Genomic DNA, 27,259 nt, shown 5'->3' on the forward strand with positions numbered 1-27,259 from the left:
AATAAATATAAATTAAACAGCAAGTTATAAGTCAGTAGCAGAGAAACCATAAAGTGACAAAAGCACATTCAGATGACGTAACCACATTTAAGAATGTATTCCAATATCAAATGATGAATTTCAACAATGCAAAAACCACAATTCCTTTTGCACCCACCTAATAATTTCTAGTCCCTGTTGTCTTCCCACAGCAGGGCAGCATAATCTCAAATCAATGCAATTCATTTGATGTGTGGTAGCAAAATGAAGCAGATACTACTGCTCTTCTTTAGCTGTGTAACTTAAGGCTGGTTTTGTATAGAATTTTATTTTAGGTTTTCAATGACTTTTGTTTAAGACTCTCTTTGTAATACTCTTCACACTATTTCCTGTCTTCTCCTAAATGTTGGAGGGTTCTTGGTGTACTGATAATGGTAATTTTAAAATATCTATCTTTGAGACTGCTGTGCCAGTTATCAAAGAGCATTCAGGGAGATTGCTTCACAGAGAGAATCTCTGTCCCTAAAACTGTGTCATTTGCAATTTCTTTTTCTAGGGGTAAGCAAGAATCTGATGAGGAAAAATATAAACATATTTTTGAGCAATCAAGCCTAGGCAGAACAAATCTGATTCTGAAATAGCTTTGCAGGATTATTGTCTCACAACTTTCATGTTGCTTTCAACAAAAGCAGTTTTCTTTTGTAATTGTTAGGTTGCTATAGAATTTTTTTTTTTATCCCTGAAGAAAGCACATTTTTTTAGCAATCCTTTGTGGACCCTTCTCCAGTCAGCCCCTTGTGATGCCTAAGGAGTGACCAGGGCTCTTGAGAAAGGGCTCAGCATCCATAGTCTCCACTGGATGTAGAAGTGAAGGTGTTTGTCTTACCTAGTTGCTTACTAGTAACCAAATAAATTTTAAAAAGCTATTTCTTATGAGACAAATATAATGACTGGAGCCAAATATTCCTGAGGTAGTTTACGTTATTACTGAAAACCTTATTTTGAGAGCCAGGCCATGCAAGTTTAGAAAGGATGTGTGGTGTAGAATTCAAGAATGAAATTTGGGTTTCTGGGTTCTAGCACAAGTCATAAAGCAGAGTAAATCCAACCCCAGCAGCTTCTGTCTTCTTCAGTAGTATAAACCAAATGTTCTTATGAGAGAAAAATCTTGTTTTTCAGAAACTGATTTCTCCCTTTCTGCCTACTTCTCTCTCTTCTTTAGTCTCCTTATGTGGTGTCAGAAGGCTTGTTCCAATCAAGACAGGACAAATCTGATGTGATGCCCGCAATTACTGGGTTGACTCATTTTCAGGACCGGGGCGGGGGGAAGGGCAGATGTTGGTCTGCCATTACTGATAGTGGCGCCCAATTATTATGCTGTAAGAATAGATCTAAGAACAGATCTTGTGGCACCACATGCTTGATAACACTCTGTAAGATATTTTCCTAAGCGGAGTAAACTCTTGTGAGATTTTATGTAATGGGACCAAATCAAATTATTTTCTGCCTATAACACAAAAGGCTGTTGTCCAAATTTAGATCTGTCCTATCAATAAATTTAGCCCTCTTTTTTTTTCTTTTTTTTGGTCATGTTCTTAAGAAATTGTGTTTGACTTTTAGTCTACAGGATACTTGTCTGTGTAGAGTTTTTTTTAACCTTCCTCCAAAGATTTCAAAGTTCTTGAGATATGTCCGACAGGCTGCAGTACATCCTCCATCCTCAACAGGTTCTTGGGTACTTGCCGGTGTCCTGGCATTTCTGGTAGTTCTTTTGTTCCGCTAAATAACATTTTTAGGATAAACAGTCTAATCACATTGGATGATACAATGTCTGTGTGCTGTAGGATGTTGTATGTGTACACCAGACAAACAAAGGACATTTTTCTGGTTTCTGAAGAAGTAATATGCATTTGGGGATAATGTGTCATAGCGGAAATAAATCCAGTAGCTCTCCATCCCCCGGGTTCCTCTTTATAGCTCGACCAGATTATTTAAGCAGGAAAAGTTCTGTTGCCTCCGAAGTGAGAGTTCAAGGGCTGTTCTAGAGTAGCCTTTCCAGTGTCTTTTGCTAATATGATGCATTTTACTGTCAGACATACCTGTTATCCACATGAAAATGAAGATTTTAGTATTTGGTATCTGAAGACGAATACAACCCTACAGTTTCTCATGGCTGCACTCTAATCTGCTGGAGAAACAACTTGTTTTCATACTCTTCCTCACTAATGTATTAGTGCCCAGAGTCTCCAGAAAAAAAACTGGAAAGACAATCCAGTGATATGTTTTCAGTTTTAGCCTGGATATGCATCTGTCAACCAGCCTCTTTCATATCTGAATCTATTGCAAAGTGTTTTATATAATCAGGGGGGTGGCTGCAATTAACCATGTAACTCCATTTTACAGCATGAGTAATAAATTGCTAGAAGAGTTTTATAGTCATAACTGCTCAGAAGCTATTCAGAGGTTTTTAATACAGGCAAAATACCTTTTTTATAACACAGACGTCAATTAAGTTGTTTTACTTCTGTTCAAAACTGTGTTACATTGTAGACTTCTTCTGTTGGATTATATGATTATAGGAAGAAGATAGGGTGTCTCATAACTGGATCAGCAGTCTTATGGCCAGTGTTGTCAGAAGGCCTTGAATTTCCCACAGGAAAAACCCATCAGGTTTCTGAAAGACCTAATTGATTTCTTGGTAGCAATTAAAGAGGCTACTTGGGAAGCCTATATCATGGTCTGCAGTCTGTGTATCCCTTTCCTGTTAAGTTGTATCTAATACCCCTCAGCTTTGCTTTGACTGATGGGCTCCATAGTGTGTTACAGGAGGAGAGATACTTAGGCCACATCCATTGCTTCCAGCAAAGCCGGTTTTGAAGTTCATAAGCATCACGTCTGCACCTACTGATGGGTTTTTTCATAAGCCTCCTGACTCTTTAGCGAAAAGCTAAAGGTCACATGTTTGATTTACATAATTTTCTATTTCCAGAACAAATTCTTTCCATAAATCATCTAGACACTTTTCTGTTGGCCATTCGCCACAGAGGCGGGCTGTTTCTTTCACTCACAGCCTGGAAGGGTTAAAATTGCAATGGGATTTCTTATACTTTACATGAACTGTTTTATTAGACTACCTTGAGTTACGTCACGGTTGATATTTAAGGCTTGTCTCAAGGGGATTGCTGCTTCTAAAATCTGAAGAGCAGCTGGTTGGAGTCTGGGTCATGCATCTACTAATCACTACTCATCACCACAAGCTTTCAATCAAATGTCCAGTTCAATAGGTTCTGTTTAAATAGCAATTCCAAGCATCCGCTTTCTGGACTAACTGTTGCAGTAAATTTGTTTGGGTACATGCTGAAATAATTGACTAGGATTCTTCAGTAAGACTTAACTATGTATAGTGCTCATATATTTTTCTTCATTGTTGTGCAGCTGTTACCTGCAGTAAAACCTCTTGAAATTTTCACTTATTTAGACTAAAAATTCCTCTGACTTACATGGAAAATAGTCAAGTGTTTGGTTAAGTGATGCAGTAATCTGAAGAATTGATGGTGGCCAAAAAATAAATCAAACTGCAGACAAGTTTACTGGATGTCTCTTTTGCACAAAAAAAGGAAATCTTAAAGATAATCCTTATTAAAGAATGCATTATTTTATGAGATTTTCAGGAATGTGTCTTGGGTATTCAGTATTCTGTACTACATAGGTAACTGAAACCACCTTACATGCAAATTGAATATTTTTTAATTTATTGGGCAATTAATTTTAATAGAGCTAGACATGGTTATGAGCACAGGTTTTGAATCTTAATGTTCTTAAAGATTATCTCAAAGAGAAAGGAGGAGCCCCATGAATTTATCTTCTAATAATCAAACATGAGTCTTACAAATCACCGGCTATCCAAATCCAGGACACGGTTAAGTTCAAAATTTCAGCTATTTTTAGCTCTTTCTTTGGGGGAGACACATCCTTTTTTAAGGATGAAACAGAAGCACATAGAGCTTGATGATTGACTTAATGCCATTTCCTAAATAAGAGCTCCGAATCATGCATCTTTAGGGGTGTGCATCTCTGTCATTTTTGTGAATTATAAATATATTAGGTTGTGATATATGGTATACTAATTGAGTGTATATGTATGTTATACTGCTATATCAAACTGAGTCGCTGAGTAGCTTACACATCACACGTGGCCTACTCAGGAGGGAAAAATACAGTCTGGCATAGATTCCCACTGGATTTGTAGCTACTATGAAATGTCTGTATGGAGAAAAAAAGTCTGAATTCTGATTGAGAAGCCTCTTATTGAAGAAACACAGGATGTTTCAAAAAGATGGACCCAATTTCAAAACAGGCATCGTTTCAAGTGAATAGACATTTAAGCTAAAATGAAATATATTAAATAATTCTATGTAGCTGCTGTCTATAGTGAAATTTTGCATGGACTAATGGCTAAATGTCTCATAAGCAGACTGAAAAATATGTTCCTTCTTCACTCTTCTCCACTTAACAGGACACATATGAAAGAAAATGCTGTTTTGAATGACAGTTCACAATATCTAGCTGAATTTTCTTTCAAAACCCACTAATGACTGAGACACCAAAAAGAGGTTTAAGGCAGCAAAAAGAGTGGAGAAGTGAAAGCATTACCTGGGATCTGAACATATCTAAGTAGAGGAAAAGCTTTCCATCACTCACCTATAGGAAGTAATCAGACCTCTTTTGTGAAATGGAAGCAGTAGAATGTTTATCAGATTCTCATTAACCACTTCTAAAGCTAAGTACGTTCTACTGTGGTTTGCACGCCCCACCCTGCCATTGAAATGCGACTTTCTTTAAATGTTGCCTTTTGTTTTGTAAATGGTAATACATGAATTGATCTGTTAAGTATTACAGGCTCTAGGATAAAAGCAGTCGTTTCAATAGTGATATCAAGGACTTGATAATATTTAGTGCTTTGCTAACAGCTTGTGCCATGTTTTGTTTTGCTAATAATTTATGAAGCACCAAATTCTTCCTTCAAATCATTGAAATAAGTTCAAGGGCATGACTGAGCGTGGTGGTGAAGAGAGGGATTCTGTACTAGTACTGCAGCATGTTCACTGTTTCCGAGGGTCATCTGAAAACCACGTTGTCTCCTACTCCCACCCCCCTGACAGTTGTAATAGCTTCATGCATTACAAGCTCATGCTCTCTTCACTAATTCCTATAAGCATTATATTTTTAACATTCAATTTTCCATTCCTAGAACCACTGCAGTGATGCACACAATTCTACCCCTAAGACAATGATACGATAATAGTGCAATATCATCTGAATATATAAATCAACAATTTATCAGAGGTAATATCCCAAATTATACTTCCATTCTCTGATTTCAGAGGTTAGGACTGGCAAGGAGAATTCATCAGATGCTGGAATGAGAGGTGCTGTGGCTGCCTCTGCCCAGGCAGGGTATCTGCCTCCCTCTCATTTCAAAAGCTGGGAGCAGCTGAGAGCTGCTGTGTGTCTCATATCTCCGTGCTCTGGCTGGCAGTTTTTAGCTACTTTATACCATGCAAATTCTACATAGTTTTGGGACCTATGATGTACATGACTACTGATTATACTATATCTATCTATATAATCAACAGTCTGTTGTATACCAATGGAGGCCATGAAGTTTTCATTTAATAAAGTGAAAACCATAATTTTTTAGAGAATTTGATAGTTCAAATATTTTATTTTTTTTAATGTACCATTCTAATCTCCCAGGAAAACGCATAGTTTTGGAAAAACCTTACATTATTAAGGAAGGTTTTTCAAGCTGCATCTTTTCTGTATAATTAACAAAGACAAGAAGCTTGAGCAACTACAACCTGAAAACAATTGACATGTGAGTGGACATTCAAACCAGTTACTAACCAGCCACGCACCACAGCAGCAATTAACAAACTGACCACTTGAGTGAAAGAAGACAAGTCAAAACCTGGTGCTGAAGCTCTGCATTCTGTTTTAAAACTGTCTTACAGCTTCAGTTCCTCTGTAGGCACAGTTCACTCAGTGTGCAGAGCAGATCATCCGTCTGCTCACTGGAGAGTTGGAATCATACAAAATCAGGAAATACGTTGCTGCTTTGATCTGTGTAAATGACGCTGGCTATCCTTTTGATGGAAATCCTTTACTTTGCATGAAGCTCTTGACAACAGTCCCAAGTGTTTTTTCTAGTACAGTGCCGTTTCCTTCCTTCTTTAAAAACAAATTTTAAGAAAAACATATCATTTAAAATGAAATATATTGTAAACCCCAATATCAAATTTTATTATTTAAAAGTAACTGACCTCACCTAAAAAGTAGCCTAGAGTTTTGGACCTTTGCTTTTTTCCCCTGAAAATATTTGTTTTGAATTTATTTTGCCTCATGCTAAGACAACTGAAATCAAGCAGACAATTTATATTTATCTAGAATTTTTCTATGTTAATGTTGGTTGGAGCAGAATTGGAAATTGGCTTATTTGCAAAGAAGAGTAACGGGTTTTGTTCAAGCTTGGAAACTGATCTCTTTTCAGCCATCTGTTCAGAGTAACAGCAGCAGCTCTGACCCCCTCCAGAGGATGACAATGAGCTGCTCTGCTCAGAGCAGCCACCATTTCATATTGCCCTTGAAAACCAAAACCGAAAAACTCAATTCTGTATTTAATTGCTCTTTTGATATTTATGAACATAAACAAATGTTTTTTTCAAGCTGCTAACCCAGTAAACTTCACAGAGATAGCTCTTGCCTCATCAAAAATTTAGTCTTTGTCATATGATTAATTCATGTGGCTACTCTTATAACTACAATAAACCAAATTGTATGTTCTAGCCTTTATGTTTTTATACCCTTTAATGCTGATTTATAGCTTTTATAGATCATGTTGCAGTCTGAAGTTTTAAAATGGCTATGACCTTTGAAAGAAGAGACAACCCTATAAACTTGCTGTTGCAATGTTTTACGCTACTGTAGAAGTAAAATGCCAGGTAAAAAGATACATTATTTTAGTTGTTTGGTTGGTTGTTTTTGTTTGTTTGTTTGTTTTTTCAAAAAAAGGCATTTCAATGTTTTCTTTCTCCATACAGGTGGGTAGGAGTATTTTTACTACAGGACAAATTGATATGGTATATGTATACTGATGGCTTTTTTCCCCACAAGCAGTGAAAGTCTTGAAGTAGTGATGACTAACAAATCCTTTCTGCTTCTTGACTTGTTTTTGAATTGAAGGCACTTTGTGAATCTTTAGCTGTATATATTCACTATAGCACTTGGGAAATGTCCTTTCTGTTCAGCACTGAAGTGCAAAGGAAACATTTGGTTACCTCTCTCATGTCTCAAAAATAATGTATGTCCTCGTGGAGCAAGCAAACATTCTGGGGGTGGGTAGGTTTTTTTACGACAACATAGAGTATTTCTAATTTCTCTGTTGTGATATGGTAAGATCATTAGTAGTAAGGGTTAAATGTTCATTTCCATTTAACTCTTCCATATGATCTACTTGCTTGCTGCCTTTTCTTGGTATGCATCCTGTCTTCCATTGAACTTCATGCACTTCATTGCTACTTAGATTCAGGATCTGATAATTAAAACAAACAAAACCTACCCCAAAACCTATCTTTAATGTGGCATATGGGGAATTTCTTCCATATCAGACTACTCAGGCTTAGTCTGAGAAACATGTAAAAATGAACAGGAGTCTCGATGTAAGATGTTAAACTATTCACATTTCTTATACACATTTTGTTTTTCAGATAAAGGAATCAGCTGACAGGGCCATACACTGACATTTAAAATTAGACTCACTCAAAGAAATTCATCTTTGCAGCTCTGACTAATACATAATTTCACTCTTCTGCAGTAGCTGAGATTACAGCCCTATTTTGAGGTTTCTTAAGTATTTAAAGCCTTTGATGTTTTTTTTAACAATCCAGTCATGTCACTGCAATGTTTAAAAGAAATTTGGCATTTTTTTTTAACACCTCGGATTTTTATTTTCCAAAAATGAGTTTCATTTTTAATAGTAATTTATCTTTGGATTTAGAAATATGTTTTATTCATGTTCAAAGCATCTTCTAATAAGATTACTTTGAGCAATGACCCTTTGTCGTCACATTAACTGATTTAGAAATTTGGTTCACACTGTTTCTAAATGTTCTTTTGCTGTGGGTTTTTAAAATAAATTTATTCTAGAAGTTCTAGTAAATACAACTGTAATCCAATGCAAAAGTATTTTTAAAAATCCAGAAAAAAATAAAATAAGTACTATTTGGATTTCATTTAAAAAATGCATCTATTTAAATCTACTAATTGAGGTAACCATCTAAAAATAATCCCAAAGACATGAGACTAGAACAGTAGTTTTCTTTGCCAGTTTAACTCCACCTTATTTTTTTTTTTACATAGCAATATGAGGTAGATATATATATTGAAATACTTTTACAGAGATCTTAAGTGGATGGTAGATTTTATTGTAATCTTGGAACCTGTAAAAGATCAGGAGAGACATTGTCTAAACTTTAAAAAGACAGAAAGAAAATGTGCTTCAAGGTAGTTTTACATTTTTCAAGTAGTCTTTCCATTTTGCATATGAAATGAATACATGTGACTACCTAAAGACTCTCCGGACTTGCTATACAGTACGCAGAGAGATAGACCCTTAGAATATGATTTCTGTATCTCATTTTGTAAGTGGGCTGAATTTTGCCCATTATAGATTTGAGGTCAATTACACAGGAAATCAATAGATAATATGCAGACCTCTGACATGGGTATTCAAATACTCTTTGACCGTATATATAAATCTTCATTATAATTTCTTTTTTAAATTAAAAAGTAGCCCCTATCCTAAGGGCCAGCAATAGGTTAATCTTTCCCTATTGCTTGTATAAAATGTTTGAATGCCAAAATGGTGTCTCTGTATCAGAAAGCACAGCTCATGGTTGATGTATTTGAACAGCAATTTATAAATTGCTGTTCTTGAATGCAGTAACTTAAAGAACTTATAAATTACATTTAGTATTGACAAGCTGTGCATCAAATGGTAAACTTCAGCTAATATGAAGTAATGGAGCTAAGTCACAGTTAACTGAAATTTCTAAGAAAACCTTCTGATGGAGTCCAATCCATCCAGACTTCCTTAAGTGAGAGATCTGTGCAGCTACTTCATTAGCACCTTTCTGAAATATTCCTGTATCACTAAGTAACCGGAGACTGTTCAGACAACCTTAGCACTTTGACATTAGTAATTAATCACTTAAGCTGAAAGGAGTGTAAAAATTCTAGTATATCCAACTTCTTTCCTATCTTCTCCCATAGGTTATAAAATTCAGGAAACTATTTCATTTTACTCCACCAAACTTTGTGCCTAATGATGGCACTGTACAATGAAGGTGTTACCAGGTTTAGAAGAATGAAATAAAGCCTTTTAAAATTTTTTTAAACATATTTTATTCATGGATGCTCTGAAATGCAGTCAGTCTTTTTCTGGTGAGCCATGAAAGGAATGAAGTTGGGTCATCTTTAAGTTTTGAGAAATACTTTGGTCTAGAAAAGAAGATGATCTTCTCTGATAAACTCTACCAGCTATGGCTGGCTCAGTTGAATGGTGTCTACAAGGCCCATAAGTTTATTTTCTCCCTTGTCTGGTACATTTAATACACATTCTGCCCTAATAAAGGTTCGTGAGTAGTTGTTTTCACTTGACATTGAGAAAGGATGGGTAGAACACATGCATGATGCACTTGTAGCTAAAACTCCAATATGATTGCCTATAATTTGTACCATAATGCCAGTTTTTAACGTGAAAGTATGAATATCAAGATTCCGCTATCATGAGAAAGGCAGAGTAAACACCTTAATAAGCTTTCCATTTAGCTTGTTCTGGAGAGATCATGGAGGCCTTATTACAAGATGTGTTTTCAGTAATACAGAAAGGTTCCCATCACTAGAGAAGGTTTGCCTATGTCGATGTTGAAATAAGAGATTTTACAGACTGTCTAGGCTGACAAAAATGCATTTTCCAGACTTTAGCAACATTATATGGTAGTTGAAGAGTATCTTGCATTTCAAGCGATAACCTTGTTTCAAGCTTGTGAGACACAGTGTATGTGCCAGATTTTCCAGTTTGTTCTCAGCAAGGTTAAGTGAAATTAGACCAAGTGATCTAAATTATCCTTTCTTATGGAAATTGTGTCACTGTTCAGATGTCAGAATGGGACATGTACAAAGGAGCTTGGTTCTTGTACCGCTTTCTGTAAAATAATGAATCCTTGAGCTCACGGTTGAGGAGCTCCTAGGCTGTGCTTCAGAATCTAGGGAAATTAATCTTCTCATCTTCCCACTGCTGTACTCATTTAAAAACTGTAGTGAGATTTTACAACAAAATACATTGTTGCCTTTTTCCAGTGAATTGCAAAGTGCAATGTTTATTGTCAGCACTGCAGTGATGTGTTGTACCAACAGCTGAGGAGCTGGATTGTTTCTGCTCAGCCAAGAAGCTGTGTAACTGTGCATATAGAATATTCAGCTGCTGTCAGGTACCTTGCTGTTTTCTGGGGCTTCAAATATCTTGCCTGTTTGTGGAATCTGTGTCAGGAGCAGTCTCTTGAACCCTCAAACATTTAGAACATCTAGTCAGGTAAGAAAGGATCACTGCTGAGGTCTGTCTGCAGCGTACTACCACAGCACGCTACCAGCATTCTTCTGTAGAGGATTCAAATGTTGAAATTCAATAAATCTCTTACTTCTTGTGAAGTAAACGCATATGCTTTTAATTCATATGATATCTGTGATACACAGAGAGGAGAATGTGCTGAAGCACACGGTGCTGAGGAATTTTAAACAACTTTCAGCATCTGCTAAATAATTCAAGTTACTTGGATTAATAAATTTTTATTTTAGAAACTGATCATCTTATTAATTCTACCTCTACTGTCTTTAAACATGGATTAAATTTTGTTTAAACCTAGATGCCCCTATAATTGACCATTCTGACTGTTGGAAGTGAGTGGCCATGGACTAAAGCTTTTTGGGGACTAGGCTCATCTCTCATTGTGTGTAGTAGAAACAGGAATGGTAATATACAGTAGAACCAGGATATAATGCCTAAAGTAGATCTTTTTGAGAATCTCTTAAGGAAGGAATACTCTTAAGAGTTTTATAAAGTTACAGCCAAACTTGGCATTTAAACACAGCTGATGGAAAAAGAAAATTAATTACTCTTGATTTACAAATTGGTGTGCTGTTTCTGCTTTAAATTGTGGCTGAAGTTATTAAATATGATGTTTTGTTCCTGTGTAAAAAAAAAAAGTTATTTCATTATTAAATTGCACCTAGTACGAGATAATACTTACCTAATGTTAATTTTGGTACATGTATTTTCCAACTCCATTTTTTGTACTAGAATCTGAGTTCATTTTTTACTGGTACTGGTATCTTTAATCTACTCCCACTATAGGTATGCAAGCTCCTTATTTACCACCAAGAGTGATTATCAAATTGTTTTGTTTTCTTGGGCAGATCATTCTTTCTAGATGTGTTCTGGCCTATGTGTATGTTGTTAACACAAACTTTTTTTGCCTCTGAAGCCAACAGCTGCATAGAATTTAATATTCTTCAAGAAGTCAAACAGGACTAGAGACAGTAGGATAAGAGAGAACTTGGTAGATAGTGACTGTACAGAGGAAAACACTTTTTCAGTGTCCTATTTTTTTTAATAAATCAGAGATGTGTAGTATTTATCTGAAAAGGACATGTCAAGAAGTATTCATTCAATGCTCAGTGCAGAATTAGAGTCACTACTATATTAATAGCAAATAGACTGTGTAAAGCTCAATCAAAGGTTGTCCTGATTTATATATGGTGTATCATCGTGTAGGCGCTTGGTTTGTGTCAAAGTCTTAGGCAGAAAAAAGTCTAGCAGGCTGTGCTGAGACTCCAGCTGCCTCTAATTGCTGCAGGTTTTCTGAAAAGAGGTACGCTGTAAGACACACAAGTGCCAAATAATAAAGGTCAAAGCCAACAGTTCACACTCAGTGAGAAAACTGACTTGTCCTGATTATGGAGCAAAAGATTAATGCATGCTCCACAGAAAGTCCAGCGGCCAGTCTGTACATGGCTTTGCTTCAGGCAGGGTGTGCTGCATGAGTTTCGCTTCTGAGGTAGCAAAAGCATGGACTGCTTGGGTCAAATCTTCATTCAAATGTAGTAATATTAGATAAAACTGAAGAAAACTTTCTTGCCAGCTGCATTCAGAAGAGCACTGAATGCCACACACACTTAGTTTTACTGGCTAAATTAAAATCCTAAAATTCTGAATCACTTAGAGCAATTTTTATTTGACTTCCTTTTTTCTGTTTTTTGAACTGCTTTTTTAAAATATAAATAACAACAGCAGGTCTGTTACTTATAATAAAACACAACACATGCCATTCTTTTTGGCTCATGCTTATTGTTTTTAGGTAAAAATTTTTTTTCATACTTAAGTATGTGATCATAGAAGTCTATTTATCTGTCTACCTGTCCACAGTTTTGACACTTTCTTCTAATATTTATTTGTTGTATAGTAACCACAAACTCGGTGCCCCCCTTGTAAGATGATAATCACTGATACTAGCAGATACCACTGATAATTAGGTCAGATACAGTCGTTGGATAATAAGAACCCCTTATTCACCAGCATATATTATCACACTCAAAATCATTAATTAATCCAATAAACATACGCAGCAAACACACTTGTCTCTGTTCTGGAATTCGTACTGGACAAAGGTATGATCTCCTTGGTGAACTTCATTTATGAAAACAAACTAACAGCCTTAACACTTATTTGTAATTTGTGTATCTCATTAACTTCTTGGGTTTGTTTTCTTATTAAAAATGCATTATAAATTAATCTGGTTATTTTTTTTTTTTTCTTTCTTGTGCCTTTATCCTTTCCAAGGTTATGCCTTTCTGCTGTTCCAGGAAGAAAGCTCTGTGCAAGCTCTGATAGATGCCTGTCTGGAAGAAGATGGGAAACTTTACCTGTGTGTGTCAAGTCCCACAATCAAGGATAAACCAGTAAGTAGCTTATGCCATGACACGCTGGTTGCTAACCCATTTGCTGTTCCTCTTTTCAGTTAATAAAGACAGACATACTTACAGTTAATTGACTTGTCCATTTCCTGTTGCTGTCCTTGCTGTTACATTGAATTGACTTTCTGTATCAGTGTAACATGGTTTTAACATTTGCTTCTTTCTGATAAATGCCATGTTCAATTAAGTTTTATATTTGATACTTCTGGTATCACACACGAGTATGGATCCTTTTACAATGTTAGCTGTAAAACAATCGGATTATGCTTTTTCCCTCAATATTATTTGAAAGGAAGGAAAACCTTATGCAATGAAATGAAGAAACTTTATCCACCCCCATTAAAATCCAGATAGCTTCAAATATCCCCATACTTCATTAGGTTTCTTAATTACTATTTTTATTGCATGCAATAACTAACCAGTTTATAATTTAGGTCTCATTTACCTTAAATAAAACTGCAGGATAAAAAGAAGTAATGCAGACAACTATAGCAGAATAGAAGAAACAGAGTAACCTGCTTCTATTGTTCATATCTCTAACAGTCTGTAGTGTGAGTCTTTTTTGTGACTAGGGGTATATACAGATGAAAACTACAGACAAATATGATTAGATAAAAAATGTGCTGCCTTTTAAAAATACTATTTAAAAGCTTGCACAGATAAATGAAAAACCCCACAGTGAGTGTGCCTCTGTGGTTTCTAGGATCAAAAAACTACATGGATGAACAGCTTTATCCAAGTAAATTCTGAGGACTTTTTTTTCCGTGTGATCTAAAGATTCCTTATGAACTCTGGTGCTTGCTGCTTAACAGAAGTGAGCATTCATACATTATAAAAATTCCTTTTGTATCCAAGTACAGAAATTAATTTTATCTCCACCCTATCAGTGCTTAAAATTTGTAGATCACTGTATGTCATTTCAGAAAAGCCAGAAGCCCCAACTGCAACTGTAATAGCACATACACAGTAAAATGTTCTGAAAGTCCTTTCACAGGTTTCCTGTCATAATGGCGATTAGGGGCAGGGAATTAATGAGGTAGTTTGCTCTGCTGGAATTTGACTCAAGCCTGGCCTCTAGAGGTGATAGATGAACTGTCCACCTTCTTTCAAACACTTCAATAAGCTTATGCCACTGAGTTGCTGCTTTTGCTAAGTTAAAATTATATCTTTAATTACAGAAAGATTTGGAAGTTGTTCCTTAATTTTAATGGAGTTATCAAGTTCCTCTACTAAAAAGAATCCTTAATACAGGTGCAAATCCGACCTTGGAACCTAAGTGACAGTGACTTTGTGATGGATGGGTCTCAGCCTTTGGATCCAAGAAAAACTATCTTTGTTGGAGGAGTTCCACGGCCCCTCCGAGCTGGTGAGTACAAGGAAAATGTAGGACATGTAGTACCAGCTTCCAGATTAAGCTGAAAAGATGACAAAATATATATAGTGTATGTAAAAGAGCAGAAAGTATACCCTGTGTTTTCCAAAGATCGTAGCTCACTTTCTAAGTCAGTAGTGTCTTCCTGTCTAGAAAATACAAACTGTGAACATTTTTTATCTTTCATGTAAGTTACTGATTAGGATTTTCAGTCGAAACAGTTTTCCCCAAGTTTGCACAATATCCTAGAACTTGGCTGATTTTTTGTAATGTATACCACCTTAGTCTGAACCCTGACTTGCTTGCTGAGATGCAGACAAGTTCCTTTTTCCTTTGCCTAGAGGACAAATTTCTCCCAGCCCCTTTCCAAACCAATTCTAGCTGCAGCTCTATGATTTCTTTCACTTTTTCTCAGCCTTAACCCTAACTTCCCCATGGAGCTATAGACAAGGCTTCTCAGCCACTGTTGAGAAGAAAAATCTCTCCCAGTCCAGGTCTCTTGGTGGCCCCACTCTGTGCTGAAGACCACTTACCAGACCCGCACCTACTGTAGATCTTTTTCTCAATCTTTTTTCTTCACCCTTAACTATTTCTTCTCTTTGATTTGCAGAGCCATAAACAAGATTCCTTAGTCTTTGGCCAGAGGAAAAGATTTATCCCAGCCCAGATCTCCTGGCAGCCCCGACTTTGTTTTGAAGGCCCCCTTTCAGCACCGCTCCCAACTGCAGCTTGACACTCTTTTCTTCCTAACCCTTATATTTTTGTTGAGCCAATGACAAGGTCACGAAGCCAGTTGAAACACTTCTCCTATCTAGATCTTTTGACAGCCCTCACTTGCATTCAGTAGTTCCCTCTCCATCCTCACTCCAAGTCAGCTGCACGGTTTCCCTTTTTCATTCTCTCAACCCTAATCCTAATTTTCCAGGGCTGTAGTAGACAAGGCCCCTCAGTCACTGTCCAGGAGAAACACTGCTGGATCAGGTTCCCTGGTAGCCCTCACTTCCCTTTGGCAGCCACTTTCCAGCCCACTAGAACTTCAGCTGCTCATTTATCCTTCTCCTAATACTAATTATTTTGGGAAGCTGTACACAAAGTGCCACGGCCATTGCTGACAATAAGATTTGTGCAAGCCCAGGTTTCTTTGCAGCTTTCACATTCCTCACCATCTTAAAATAAGGCATAATTATAAGATGGCAATTATATAAATAGTAACAATTAAATATTTCCTCATTTTTAGTCACAGCCTTTATAAAATTCTGTCATTTGGCCTGTTGTAGCTTACATTTGAAATGCATTACATTTGAAAACTGATGCCTTTAAATGGTTAACTTCTCCAAGTCTTCCAGTTTTTCTTGTTTGCAACTTTAAAGATCTGATACAGAAGTTTTTGCTAAGATGTCTGAACGCTGTATGGTTTCCTTGCCCAGGAATCCTATATATTCTTTGTCTATTGGCAAGAGTAACTTACTAGAACCCCCTATTGTAAATGTTTTTAAGTGTTCCTGATGTTTATTCTGTAGTGTCACTTTCTGAAATCATTAACTAAATGATGATTCCAAATGATTAATAAGCAGAAGAATCTACTAGTCACGACATTATGCTGACGTTATGCTTACTTTTTGGAGCAAGAGTAGTATCTGGTTTGATAGAATGAGTCAGACATTTGCTTGCTCGTTACAAGTGGACAAATTAGCGTATGGTCTTCCCTTAATGTGACACATACATTTATACTCAGTCTAAAAATTTTCTCTATACGTAACTAACTAGTGAGAATTTTGGATGTAAGTATTTAGTATGTATTTTTCGTTTCATCTTGGATAGCTAAATTTTACTTTGCTACTGAAAGTGTTTTCACATATTAGCATAAAAAATAGCTGACTTGGCAGGGTCTGTATGAGTCCCAGTATCTTGCTTTTCAAGGGTCTGTCCTTTGTCCATCTCACAAATTTGTCTGCCTGCCAACTGTTATAGAGAACTTGGTTCGGTGGCCATACATCTCCGCACAGTGTACATGCTGCTTCTGTACTTCCTTCAGCCTCTTTTCCACTTCCTTCAGTTCTTTCCCTTAACTTTCCTCCTGTATGTTTCCCAACCAGGTGCTCAGCCTGTCTTATTTTATGAATAATATTTATAACTTCTTCAGAGTTATTCCTAATGTCAGAAGAAGCAACAAACCATCTTAAAAGATCCACAATCAAGCTAACATTCTACAAAAATACGAAGTTGCACTCAAAATGTAGGCTTACTTTAAGTGTAATAACTTCTGATGTTTCACAAAATTTTGTTTCAAATCTAAAACACTTCCTTCATGTCTTTTCAACCTTAGTACTTAGGGCAAAATATCAGATTATAAATAACAGGAATATCTTTAACAATCTTATATGTAAAGTAGCATTAACAAGCCTGGCTGGAGCAGAAGGAGATCATGAATACCTAATCCCAAATTCCAGAGTTTTAATTTACAATATGATAAATTCTAAAACAGTTGACCTGGTACCTACTTTAACAATGTAGCTCTACATTTTTTTCACACTTCAGTCACACCGAGTTTCTTTTATAGAGCCTAGTTTTTGCCTTTCTATTTTACTATCATTTATGTAGAGTTGATTCAATCTGCTAAAACCAACTTTTGGGTTTGCTGGTTTAGACTTTGGAAGACAAGTATGCTAAGGCAAACAGCACTTTTTTGAATGTAACAAACCAAATGCAACACTATTATTTATGTTAAATCTATAATATTTAACAATTGACTTCTTGCAGTTGAATTGGCGATGATTATGGACCGTTTATATGGAGGCGTCTGCTATGCTGGCATTGATACAGACCCAGAGCTGAAGTATCCAAAAGGTGCTGGCAGAGTGGCTTTCTCCAATCAGCAGAGCTATATTGCTGCTATCAGTGCTCGCTTTGTCCAGCTCCAACATAATGACATTGATAAACGGGTAAGTAAAATGGCATGGAACAGAATGATTGTTACTCCAAAAACTGTACAGAAATGAAAAACATCCTTATATTAATACTGTGTTGGAGAAAACTGTAACCTCTATTCTTCAGGTGACATTTGTTAATTATTTATATGCCTGTTTAAACAGCTAAAGTAGAGTGAAAAAAAGGATCTTAAACATCTTAAATAACTGTTTAGCACTAAAACCAGAGAACGGTCATGAGCTCATTTCTTTTTGGCTTTGTTTTGAATTCTGAAGGTCAAGCACTACAACTTCCCAGCTTCTTTTTTCTCTTTAGATGTTTGCTCATTCTGCAACAACAGCTTTTAGTTAGCGGCTACCTCTATAGCTTCTGGCATTTCTGCTGTTCTTAGGCAACATTTTCTCTAAGCAAGGCTTGAGGATCATAAATAGGTTTATCACAAGTATAATAGGTAATGCTGACCTCAAAAGTCTTGAGAATTATTTAACTAAAACCAAACACCAACTAATGCATGATAGGCAAAAGGGGAGAAAATGAGATGGTTTTGTTGAGTCTAAATGAAATCCTGGTGTCTAAAGGGTTTTTCAAGTATACAGTATAGTTAAGGTATTTACTAAGATGTTAAAAGAAAACATTACTTAATTTCTGAAATTTATTTTTTTTAGACCTTCAGTCTTCACTTCTTTATTACATGTACAAATACCACCTACGATTTTGAGGACTTTTAGACTTACTCAAAAGAACATACAAGATGTACTGCTGCTATGTATTTTTACAATTGGGATGGCGTATTTGCTACTTAATCTGATATAAATTGTTTCTTAAGCAGTCAGCTTCACAGGTATAGGGCGTGTCTCTGATGTGCAGTATACAGAAATAAAAAAAAAAAATATATAAAATCAGAACTCAACTTTTTGTCAGATTAGGTGAGGTAATGGAGTTATAAATCTTCAAACTATTTTTCTATGGTCCTACTATACCTTATGATTTTAACTAAGACAAAGCTGTTCCTAAATATTTTTGGTCCATTGAATTCTGAAAAATTTTACAGAGAGACTAAGATGATTAATTTTGGAGCCTTAATCACAGTGGTGAACTCTTTGAGATTTATGTATCTACCATGCTTAAAAACTTGACATTTTTTCTAAGCTTTAGGATAGAGCCAGAAATTATGCTAGCTGGTAGTTTTTTCCATTGATCAGTACTTTTCCCAGTTCGTTGACTGATAATTTAGGTTTACTTAATTATCTTTTAGGTGTTTTTAAAATAAGTTTATTGTGAGTTTGAAGAAGTATTAAGTCTCTTAATCCATCCTTAAATACTAGTTCTTAAATCTAATAGATTGAAATCCCTGAATGGTACAGCACACATTCTTGAAATTATTTTACTATTAACCAAAACAAGAAAAAGAGTGCGAGAGAGAATCTATTTCAGACCCTCACAATTCATGCCTTGGAAATGTGAGTGGGGATCTAGAGATGTACTGGACATTGGACCTGCTTCCTTCTAGTGTCATTTGGAACAGTGCTATTTTACACAATGCTTTTAATTTTACTGGTAGGGTATCTGATATGCAAAATGGCACTTATTCAGACTTGGCCCTTAGAATACTAGTGCAGTGTAAAAAATAAAAAAAGGCAAGAAATATAATTCACTATATAAGCTTTACTTCAAATGAATGATATTTGTTGAAATGTGATCAGGATAAACTGAAGTAAAATTCAGCTTAATGCTTTTTTGTATAATAGGTTTTTTGATTTCAACTTACTATCTCCTTCTGTGTTTAATACTGTAGGCATTTAAGCATAGTTACCATAATTAAATTTTCCTTGCAATATGCAAATTTTGCCAGACTAGCACCTGTCTCTTTCAATGTAGTTGACTGTACTTAATCCACTTTATAAATAGCATCATAGAGCCATAAGAATTACACATGCATAAGCTAATGAATTCCCCAGCATGAATAAGCACTCAATTTAAATTGAAATGTGTAGGTTTGATTCTTAGGAACAGACACACAGGAGAAAACTTGCATGTTGTCAGCTTCTGTAATAGTATTGTTGCAAGTGCCCAGTGAGGCATCAAAATACTGCTGTATTTGGCACAAATGCTTTAAAAACAAAAAGAATTCCAGTCCTAAGATGTCTACAACCGAGCGTAGGACAAAAGTCAGCAGCTCTCCAGCCTATTTGTAATTGATGGCAAGGCCACAGTTGGAACAATATGAAATCTTGCTACATTTCTAGAGCTGAAAATCTTTAGATAGTGATTTTTTTGTCAGCAGAAGGCAGAATATTTAATACAAATGCGTTTAATCTTGTTTAATTTGAATTTTCTCTTCGTGTATTAGTCTAGTCCTGCATTTTGCTCCCCAATAGAAAAAAAAAAAAAAAAAAAGGGGCGAAGAAAAAACAAACAAACAAAACACCCAAGAACCTACCACAAACACCTCTCTGGAAAAAACCACCACCACAAACCAACCACCACCAAAAGAACAAAACAACAAAACTCTGAAGCTCACCAGACCTCTGAAGCTTAGAAATATATGTTTATTCTTTATAATTTTTCTTCCTAAATGGTGCTCTCTTTGCACTCTGCCCCCCGTAACAGCTGTATTCACATTCTGAAGGTTTCTTAGACAACAGCAAAATCCTTGGAGAGGCTATTTTTACTGTATTTCCATCTTAATACTTTCACATACCTAACTTTTCCAGGAAATGTTGAATAGTTACCAAAGCACACCCTTTCTTGAGATTTTTTTGACAAGTGAGTGATATGAAAATTGAACTACAAACCTCTTTGTTTTAATCCAGCATCAGCTGAAAACCTTCAACAGACTCAAAAGAATTAAAATTATTCCCTCTGTTCATACTTAGCAAAACTATGTAATCTTCTTACAGCTATTTTTCTTCTTCCTGGTGCAGGTGGAAGTGAAGCCATACGTGCTGGATGATCAGATGTGTGATGAATGCCAGGGCACTCGCTGTGGTGGAAAATTTGCTCCATTCTTTTGTGCCAATGTTACCTGTTTGCAGTATTACTGTGAATACTGCTGGGCAAGCATACACTCTCGTGCTGGGCGAGAGTTCCACAAACCACTGGTAAAGGAGGGAGGTGACCGGCCCCGCCACGTCCCGTTCCGCTGGAGCTGAACACCAGGCCTCACCCAGCAACAAGTACTGGAGTAGATAAAATCGAGTGAAAAGAGAGCGCTGCCTCAGGGCTTAGTGTTCTGGAAATCTGTGCATTCGTCCTCGACTTTAATGAAGATATGGGTCTTTTTATTACTATGATTATTATTATTATTATTTACAGTCACATTACTGAACTCAGTGTCCAGTATAATACAAACCGGCAGAGTGTAACTGTACTGATTTTGCACTTTGATTCACACAAACATCTGCTTGGTACCTTAATTTCCTACACAAGACTTGTCACTAGTGACATTACGTAGACTGCCATTCTCATCAGCCTTTACTGGGTTGATGTGTATGTGATGAAGATTTTTTTATTATAGTTCTAATTATTTTTGTTTATAAACTGGAGCATGCACTTATTTTCAGAAATTTAGACTTGCCCCTAGCAGATGACTTACCAAAGGTAATATTCACAAGTAGGTGGCAGATGTAGCAAAAACTTAAACAGATATTCAGCAATCGTTAGTTTGGGTCATTTAGAATAGTAATAACCCTTAAAGAAAATAAGCGTTTAGTTGCTCTCCATTTTGACTTGTAAGGATGATACCTCATAAGCTGGATCAGACTTTTTTCTTTCGTTTTGCTGAGGGTTTTTGTTTGTTTTGTTTAGTTGTGGGTTTTTTCTTTTTTTTTTTTTTTTTTTTTCTGTTTTTTGGTTAGGTCTTTTAGTGTTATGTAAATGTATGCTGCAATAGCTTTTGCTGCTATTAAAATGGTATTACTAATACCATAATACTCTATTCAGGCTAGTGTATCAGTTTAAAAATGAATATGTGATTAAAATAGTGATGGCTGCTGAAAGGAGATCAGTATAGCATACAGAAAAGCTTCCAAGGAAGGTCAATATTTTTTGACTGCATGTTTACTTAATCAGGTTGCTGCATGCAATAAATTTTATATATGTCTAATATAAAACCTGCCCACGATGCACAAATTATGAACCTACGTAGGCTACAAAATACTCAGTAACAAAAAAAAAAAAATGGATTACTGACTGGAGGAAGGCATGCCTCAATAAATGTAATGCTTCTGAAATTAGGATCAGCCCATTACAGAATGACCTATATTACCACAGATATAAAAACTAGCTGTAGGATATTCTTAAAACAAATTTGTGGATGGTAGATGAAGTACTTTGCGGTGCTCTGTTATATATCGTGCAATTTATTTTATATAGTAAGGTGATTATGTCTAGTACTGTGATCAAACTTAACTGTTAAAGCCTCTGTATCCAACATTAACACATTTTTTGACAGTTCGTAACAGGTACATAAACAGAAATGAGCTCTTAGTTACAATCTCTCTCCTAATGCTTGCATCTTTCACATAGCTGCAGACCTTGTCCAGAAAACCAAAGAGCTCATGTTAGCGTACATACACTACCGATTAGATAGTCTGTCAAACTAATAAACTAGGCACATTTAAGAAAGTTAGGAAAAAAGTGGTGCTAAAGAAATGTCTGCATATAAAAGTAACATGAGATGTCTGCTCTGTGGATGTGGTGTTATCTCTCTAATCCCTGGATGTATCCTGTGAAGCTTGAATATGATTAAGACCTGCTAACACAGTGGACATTTTTTTAGCATGAACTATGGGGCTGCAGATAGCATATAAATATAAACACACTTGGTGTACTAATGATTGTGAGAATGTGTACACTATTTTTTTCTTTTTCCTCCTTTGTTCTTGTAGTTCTGGGGACAATCTGACTGGATATGACACCGCATAGTAGATTTAAGTGTTCTGGGTTTTGTTTGTTGTAATGTCCTTGTTTGTGTCTAATTTAGTAAAATGTTTTTCCCTGTGTTTAGTTGCAAGTATTGGCTTTGAAAGGATTTTTTTTTCTGTTTTTGGAGAAAAAAAAGAAAAAAAGAAAAAGAAAAAATAGTTTTTTACTGGTTTAAAATGCTTATTATAATTACCCTTTCGAAGTCACTTCTGGGCATTTTGTGATATTGCTTTTTGCAGCCCAGGTGTCTTTTCTGTTTTTCGATTATTTTGTTTGTTTGGTTTGGTTTTTTTCACCTGTACAAGACATTTTGTTATGCACTACTTTTTGTATCTAGACAGTTTTCAACAGTCGGCTGATGATTTTTTTTAGAGAAAAAGGCATGCTTTCTGACTGACATGATCTTTTGCAATACCTCAATTTTGAAATATAGGAAAGAAAATGATATTTTCTAAGTAAGTTTATTCAGAAAAATATATATTAATTTAATTCTGCAAGAAAAATGATTTAACAGATGGGTAACTTTATTTTTTTCATGCTTATTTGAGTTTTTTTGAAAATGAAGAAGTTAGAGCTTTATAACTGTAATATTAAAGATCATAGCTAACCTACAGAAATCTACCTAATTATGTGAAAGAAGTAAACCTTTTTGAAGAACTACCCCTCTTTCATGTAGAAAAATACCCCCCAGAGAGAAAGAGAGAGAGAAGCAGGAAAAAGTACAATATAGCATAATGTTTGATTAAATCTAAAGCAAAATCATCATCAAGAACAGGTGTAAACACAAAATCCATTTGGTGCTGAAAGTTGTGAATAGAAGGTGAAAAATATTTTCCCTTAATTTGTATATTTATAATCAAGTGTGATTATGCACGACTGACCAGAATTGTGAGTTCTTCTGTTTGTATTTTTTTAAAGAGAACTTTTTTTAGTTTATTAAATTATGACATGCTCCCTTTTGTTTTGTAAATGAATGTGCCCCTGAGTTGTTAATATGTTATATTAAAAGAGAGTCCTTCAAAAAAAGTTATTTTTTAAAATACGGAGTTCTGAACTGCAACTTGACTAAGAAGCCCCTGGGTACAACAGGTCCTATTGTGGCCTTTTCTGATGTGAGACTTGAACTAGTCGATTTTTTTGAAGGCTAACCTAACCTCGACTATTTGTTGTTATGTGCAATACTGTTTGTACTGTTTGTATAAAAAAAAAAAAAAAGAAAAATGAAAAGAAAAAAGGCATAAATCTTTATTGCAGATTTATTTTCATTGCAGACTTTAGACATTGTGATTCACTAAAATCATTTTTCTACTGTCAAATATGTACCTTTTCTTCATGCTGGTATTTTTTCAATAGTAATGTAGCCTTTGTACTGAGACAAATTTTCATTGTTATTTTTAGAAAGATTTTTTGCTAAGAAAAAAATTAAACATATTTACATATTTTTCATTTTTATTTCGTATTTTCTTTAAGGAGTGCTTTCTCAACCATTAATATAGTTGTTTCTGGGAGAGACTTTCATATCTGGTCAATGTCATTAATATTATTTTGTATTTTTACTTGGAATAAATTAATTTTATGATGCTAATTCTTTAAAAGTTTATTTTTTTCATTTTCAGTTATTTTTGAAGCTAAAATCTTTGTAATATTGTTACTAAAGTGTCTAGTTTTTTGAAATGCAAAGCTTTATGTATTAACTTGCTGATGTGGTTTACAATAGTGTGGCAATGATGAAAATGGTTGGTTATGTAAAGTGATTGGAAAACTGTAACAAAGAATTGGGCAATAAAATGACAGAATGAAGCAGAAAAAAATGTGATACTTTGAAAAGCCTTTTCCTTTATCAAAATGATTTAGGGAGATAATAGGGATGTCACAGTACCAGTTCGCTGTCTAGATTTATACACCACCAGTGCTGATGAAATACTATTGCCGTTTTAATGAACTAAATCTATTGAAACAATGGGTTTTTGACCCTGCCCATTCAGCATAACGCTCCATTACTTTTCTCGTCATGAACTCGAAAAAACTCGCTTTTCAATAGTCTTAGATTGAACCTCCTAAAATATATATTCTGCATTGTATTTTGCCACCGTGTTATTTATTAAATTGACGCTTTCCTGCACAACTTTATTCTTGCATATGTTCATGTGGCAGCATGGAACAGACTGTAGGTACCCACATAATTTTCTAATGAAGTTACCACACAGTGTTGGTAGCTGCCTAGCTAATGCAGAATAATGTATGTCCATTCCCCGGTAGCAATGCACTTACATTGCCACCACGTCTGAACATCTGTTCAGCTTCTTTGTCTTTCTCTGTTCTTCTCAGCCTCTCTTGTGTCTGTGTCCTTTTTTTCTTTTGTACTGGCAATACCAAGTGCCAGTATCAAAACACCTTTTGCTTCACCTCCATTTACATCACCCTTGTTTCCCTGTGCAGCCAGAAGAAACCCCTTCCTGAAGCCACTGACTCTCTGTTCTGGCACCTAAAACAATCCAGACTAAAACTGGTGATGCGTAAACAGGGCATACAATGACTTTCTCTAGACAAAACAATTACTTCAATGAGTTACTGATGACCTTGTAGACTAACTTATGCTAGAGTGTTAGAGTGGCTCATCTGTAACTTGTGGAAAGACACGTCCAGAGCTGGTCTATTGTGTGTCCTCTGTGTGTTCAGTTCTGTAAGTAATGTATAGACTAGATCAAATAGTGAAGTAAAATTTAGACTCAAATTAGGTACTACTGGTTGGAATGTATGCAAATTGCAAACAAAGGAGATTAAGGAATGAAGAAGGAATGAAAAAATTCCTGCTAAGTGGTACAAAGTTTATGCTTATATTTCTGCCTACATGCTTGTATTTTATAGCCTGCTAGCAAGGCATGGGCTAAAACAAACTGTATTGCAAATATGCAGTTAGCAAATACCTTTGCTAATTTCACTATCTGTTAGAGTAGTAAAAAAAAAAAAATAAAAATAAAAAAAAGGCGCTTAATTGGGAAAAGCTCCCATGTTAATATTTCAGTATTGTGACATCTCTACTTGCAAGGTATGAGTGAAAGATTAGTCACAGATTTGTAGAAATGTTTCTTTTGTTTAATCTGGCTTATATGCAGTTGCTTTTATGCTGGTTTGTATGATGTCAGCTAAACCCTTTTTCTTCTTTTTTTTTTTTTTTTTTTTTAACCAGACAAACTTCCTAATCTCTACTGCTATAGTGTTCTCTCATACCACAGAGTATTTTATATTCATGTTAGTGACTACTCTATACCCCAAATGGGTAGCTGGTCAGAAATCACATTGATCACATAATTCTGACACACTCAAATTTACATCAGAAAAAGTTTAGCAGTAAGCAGAAAACCAGGGTGCTAATAAGAGATAATTTGGGGTCTTTTTTTTTTTTTTTTCTTCCCTGGATGCAGTTCTGTTGGGGTATAAAGTATTAGGTATTTGTAATTTTACTGTCAAAATAATGGACATAACTTTTAGAGCGTTCACAGCTAAGATCTCTGTACTTGTTTTTCAACTAATTTTATATGTACTGTATCTTTTATTACATGTTCTCTTAGATTGTTTTTGCTAGTAATTCTAACAAGGCTTCTTCCTTTTTGGCTTGGACTAATGCTTGTATGGAACTGCAGTACTGTGACTAAACATGGAGCTCAATGCTGCTATTGCTTACAACTGCTTAAACTTTGTAGTTTGGACTTTATTTTTTTCTGTAATAACTTATTAAATATAGTTGTATGAAGTACTGATACTTGTCATCCTTTGCACATGCTAAGGAAATCCTGGGATATGAATTATGGGATTGTGAACTACCTAAAAGAAACCCCAAATCTTGTATTGGAAAACCGTTTACACTAGATAAGGTTAAGCAAATACACAACATACTCACATGCACAAAGACTATGTTTTCTAGTAATTTCATAATATAAGTTTACAGTCCACTTATGTTTTGTCTCTAAAATGGAAAAGCCATTTATTATGCTAAGTCAAAAGTAAATAAAAAATTTATACTATGTAAATATTTCTGACAATGTAGTTTTCCCTCCCAAATGCAGTATTGAGTGCCTTGAAAAAAGGAACTGTTGAATTATTTTCTCTGAATTTGACAACAATTGCTGGCTTATTTACTTTGCACTTTTTAATTACCAGTTTCACAATAGCTGCAGGCTAAAGATTAAGCTCATCAGTTGTAAAAGAAAAAAGCACAACACCACTATTTTTTAATGGTTTCTATTTTAAGAATACGAGGCAATTAAAGCTCAGCAATATAGCTGTTTGGAACTCTTAGAATACTTCCTTGAATAAATGTGAATTCTGCTACATCAGGGCAAGTGAAGACCACAAGAATAGTACATGTTCTATATCACTGCTTTCTTTTGATGTCTACCTAAATGCAGCTCAACAACCCTGCTGGAACTATCAGCACTAGAAATTAGAGGCTGACTTCAATGTATGTGCTCTACTTAAACAGGAACTGCCTATGATTACACTAGAAATTACATGCTGATGAGATTATGTGTGCTGACTAGGTATTGCGCATGCTCCTTTAATGCGCAGAGACCTGTGGCTTGTGTTATGCTATTTTATCCTAACACTACCATGTGCAATAGCTCATATGCATGAAAGAAGAACGGTTGGATGCCAGAAAATAAACAGGATGCTCAGGCATGGACTTATTTTCAAACTGATAGTGAATAACCAGAACTCAGGAGAATGGTCTACTGACCGTTCTTCCAGAAGTGGATTTACAAGACAGCCATCTGTAATAGGAATTCTAGTAGTAAATACATTTATGAGAATTTGTAGGCTTCTGGTAATTTCCGAGTTAAATTTGAGAAGGGAGTTCCTACAAACACCTTCCAATTAGTGAGTGTTAAACTGCTTATTGTAGCTTCTGTCTGCACAATGTTCTGAGTCCATCTGGACAAAGTCAGCCTGGATTTACACCTGTCC

The 27,259-nt window shown here is 35.5% G+C and overlaps 1 protein-coding gene and 1 long non-coding RNA gene across 12 annotated transcripts in view; one reads left to right on the top strand and one right to left on the bottom strand.

The window, feature by feature from the left end:
* CPEB3 (cytoplasmic polyadenylation element binding protein 3) overlaps positions 1–26,053 on the top strand; it is a 94,906-nt gene extending 68,853 nt beyond the window's left edge. For all 10 annotated transcript variants that reach the window (XM_071812013.1, XM_071812012.1, XM_071812019.1 and 7 more), the window contains 4 exons: positions 12,935–13,053; positions 14,320–14,434; positions 17,201–17,382; positions 20,293–26,053. In XM_071812013.1, the coding sequence (XP_071668114.1) occupies positions 12,935–13,053; positions 14,320–14,434; positions 17,201–17,382; positions 20,293–20,520 (644 nt within the window). In that variant the 3' untranslated portion in view covers positions 20,521–26,053. The remainder of the gene's footprint in view (positions 1–12,934; positions 13,054–14,319; positions 14,435–17,200; positions 17,383–20,292) is intronic.
* LOC139828560 (uncharacterized) overlaps positions 1–27,259 on the bottom strand; it is a 42,056-nt gene that overhangs the window by 1,363 nt on the left and 13,434 nt on the right. For both annotated transcript variants that reach the window (XR_011740312.1, XR_011740313.1), the window contains exon 3: positions 13,136–13,313. This is a non-coding gene — a long non-coding RNA (uncharacterized lncRNA). The remainder of the gene's footprint in view (positions 1–13,135; positions 13,314–27,259) is intronic.

Source organism: Patagioenas fasciata, chromosome 8 (genome assembly GCF_037038585.1).
Source record: "Patagioenas fasciata isolate bPatFas1 chromosome 8, bPatFas1.hap1, whole genome shotgun sequence".
Lineage (NCBI taxonomy): Eukaryota > Metazoa > Chordata > Aves > Columbiformes > Columbidae > Patagioenas > Patagioenas fasciata.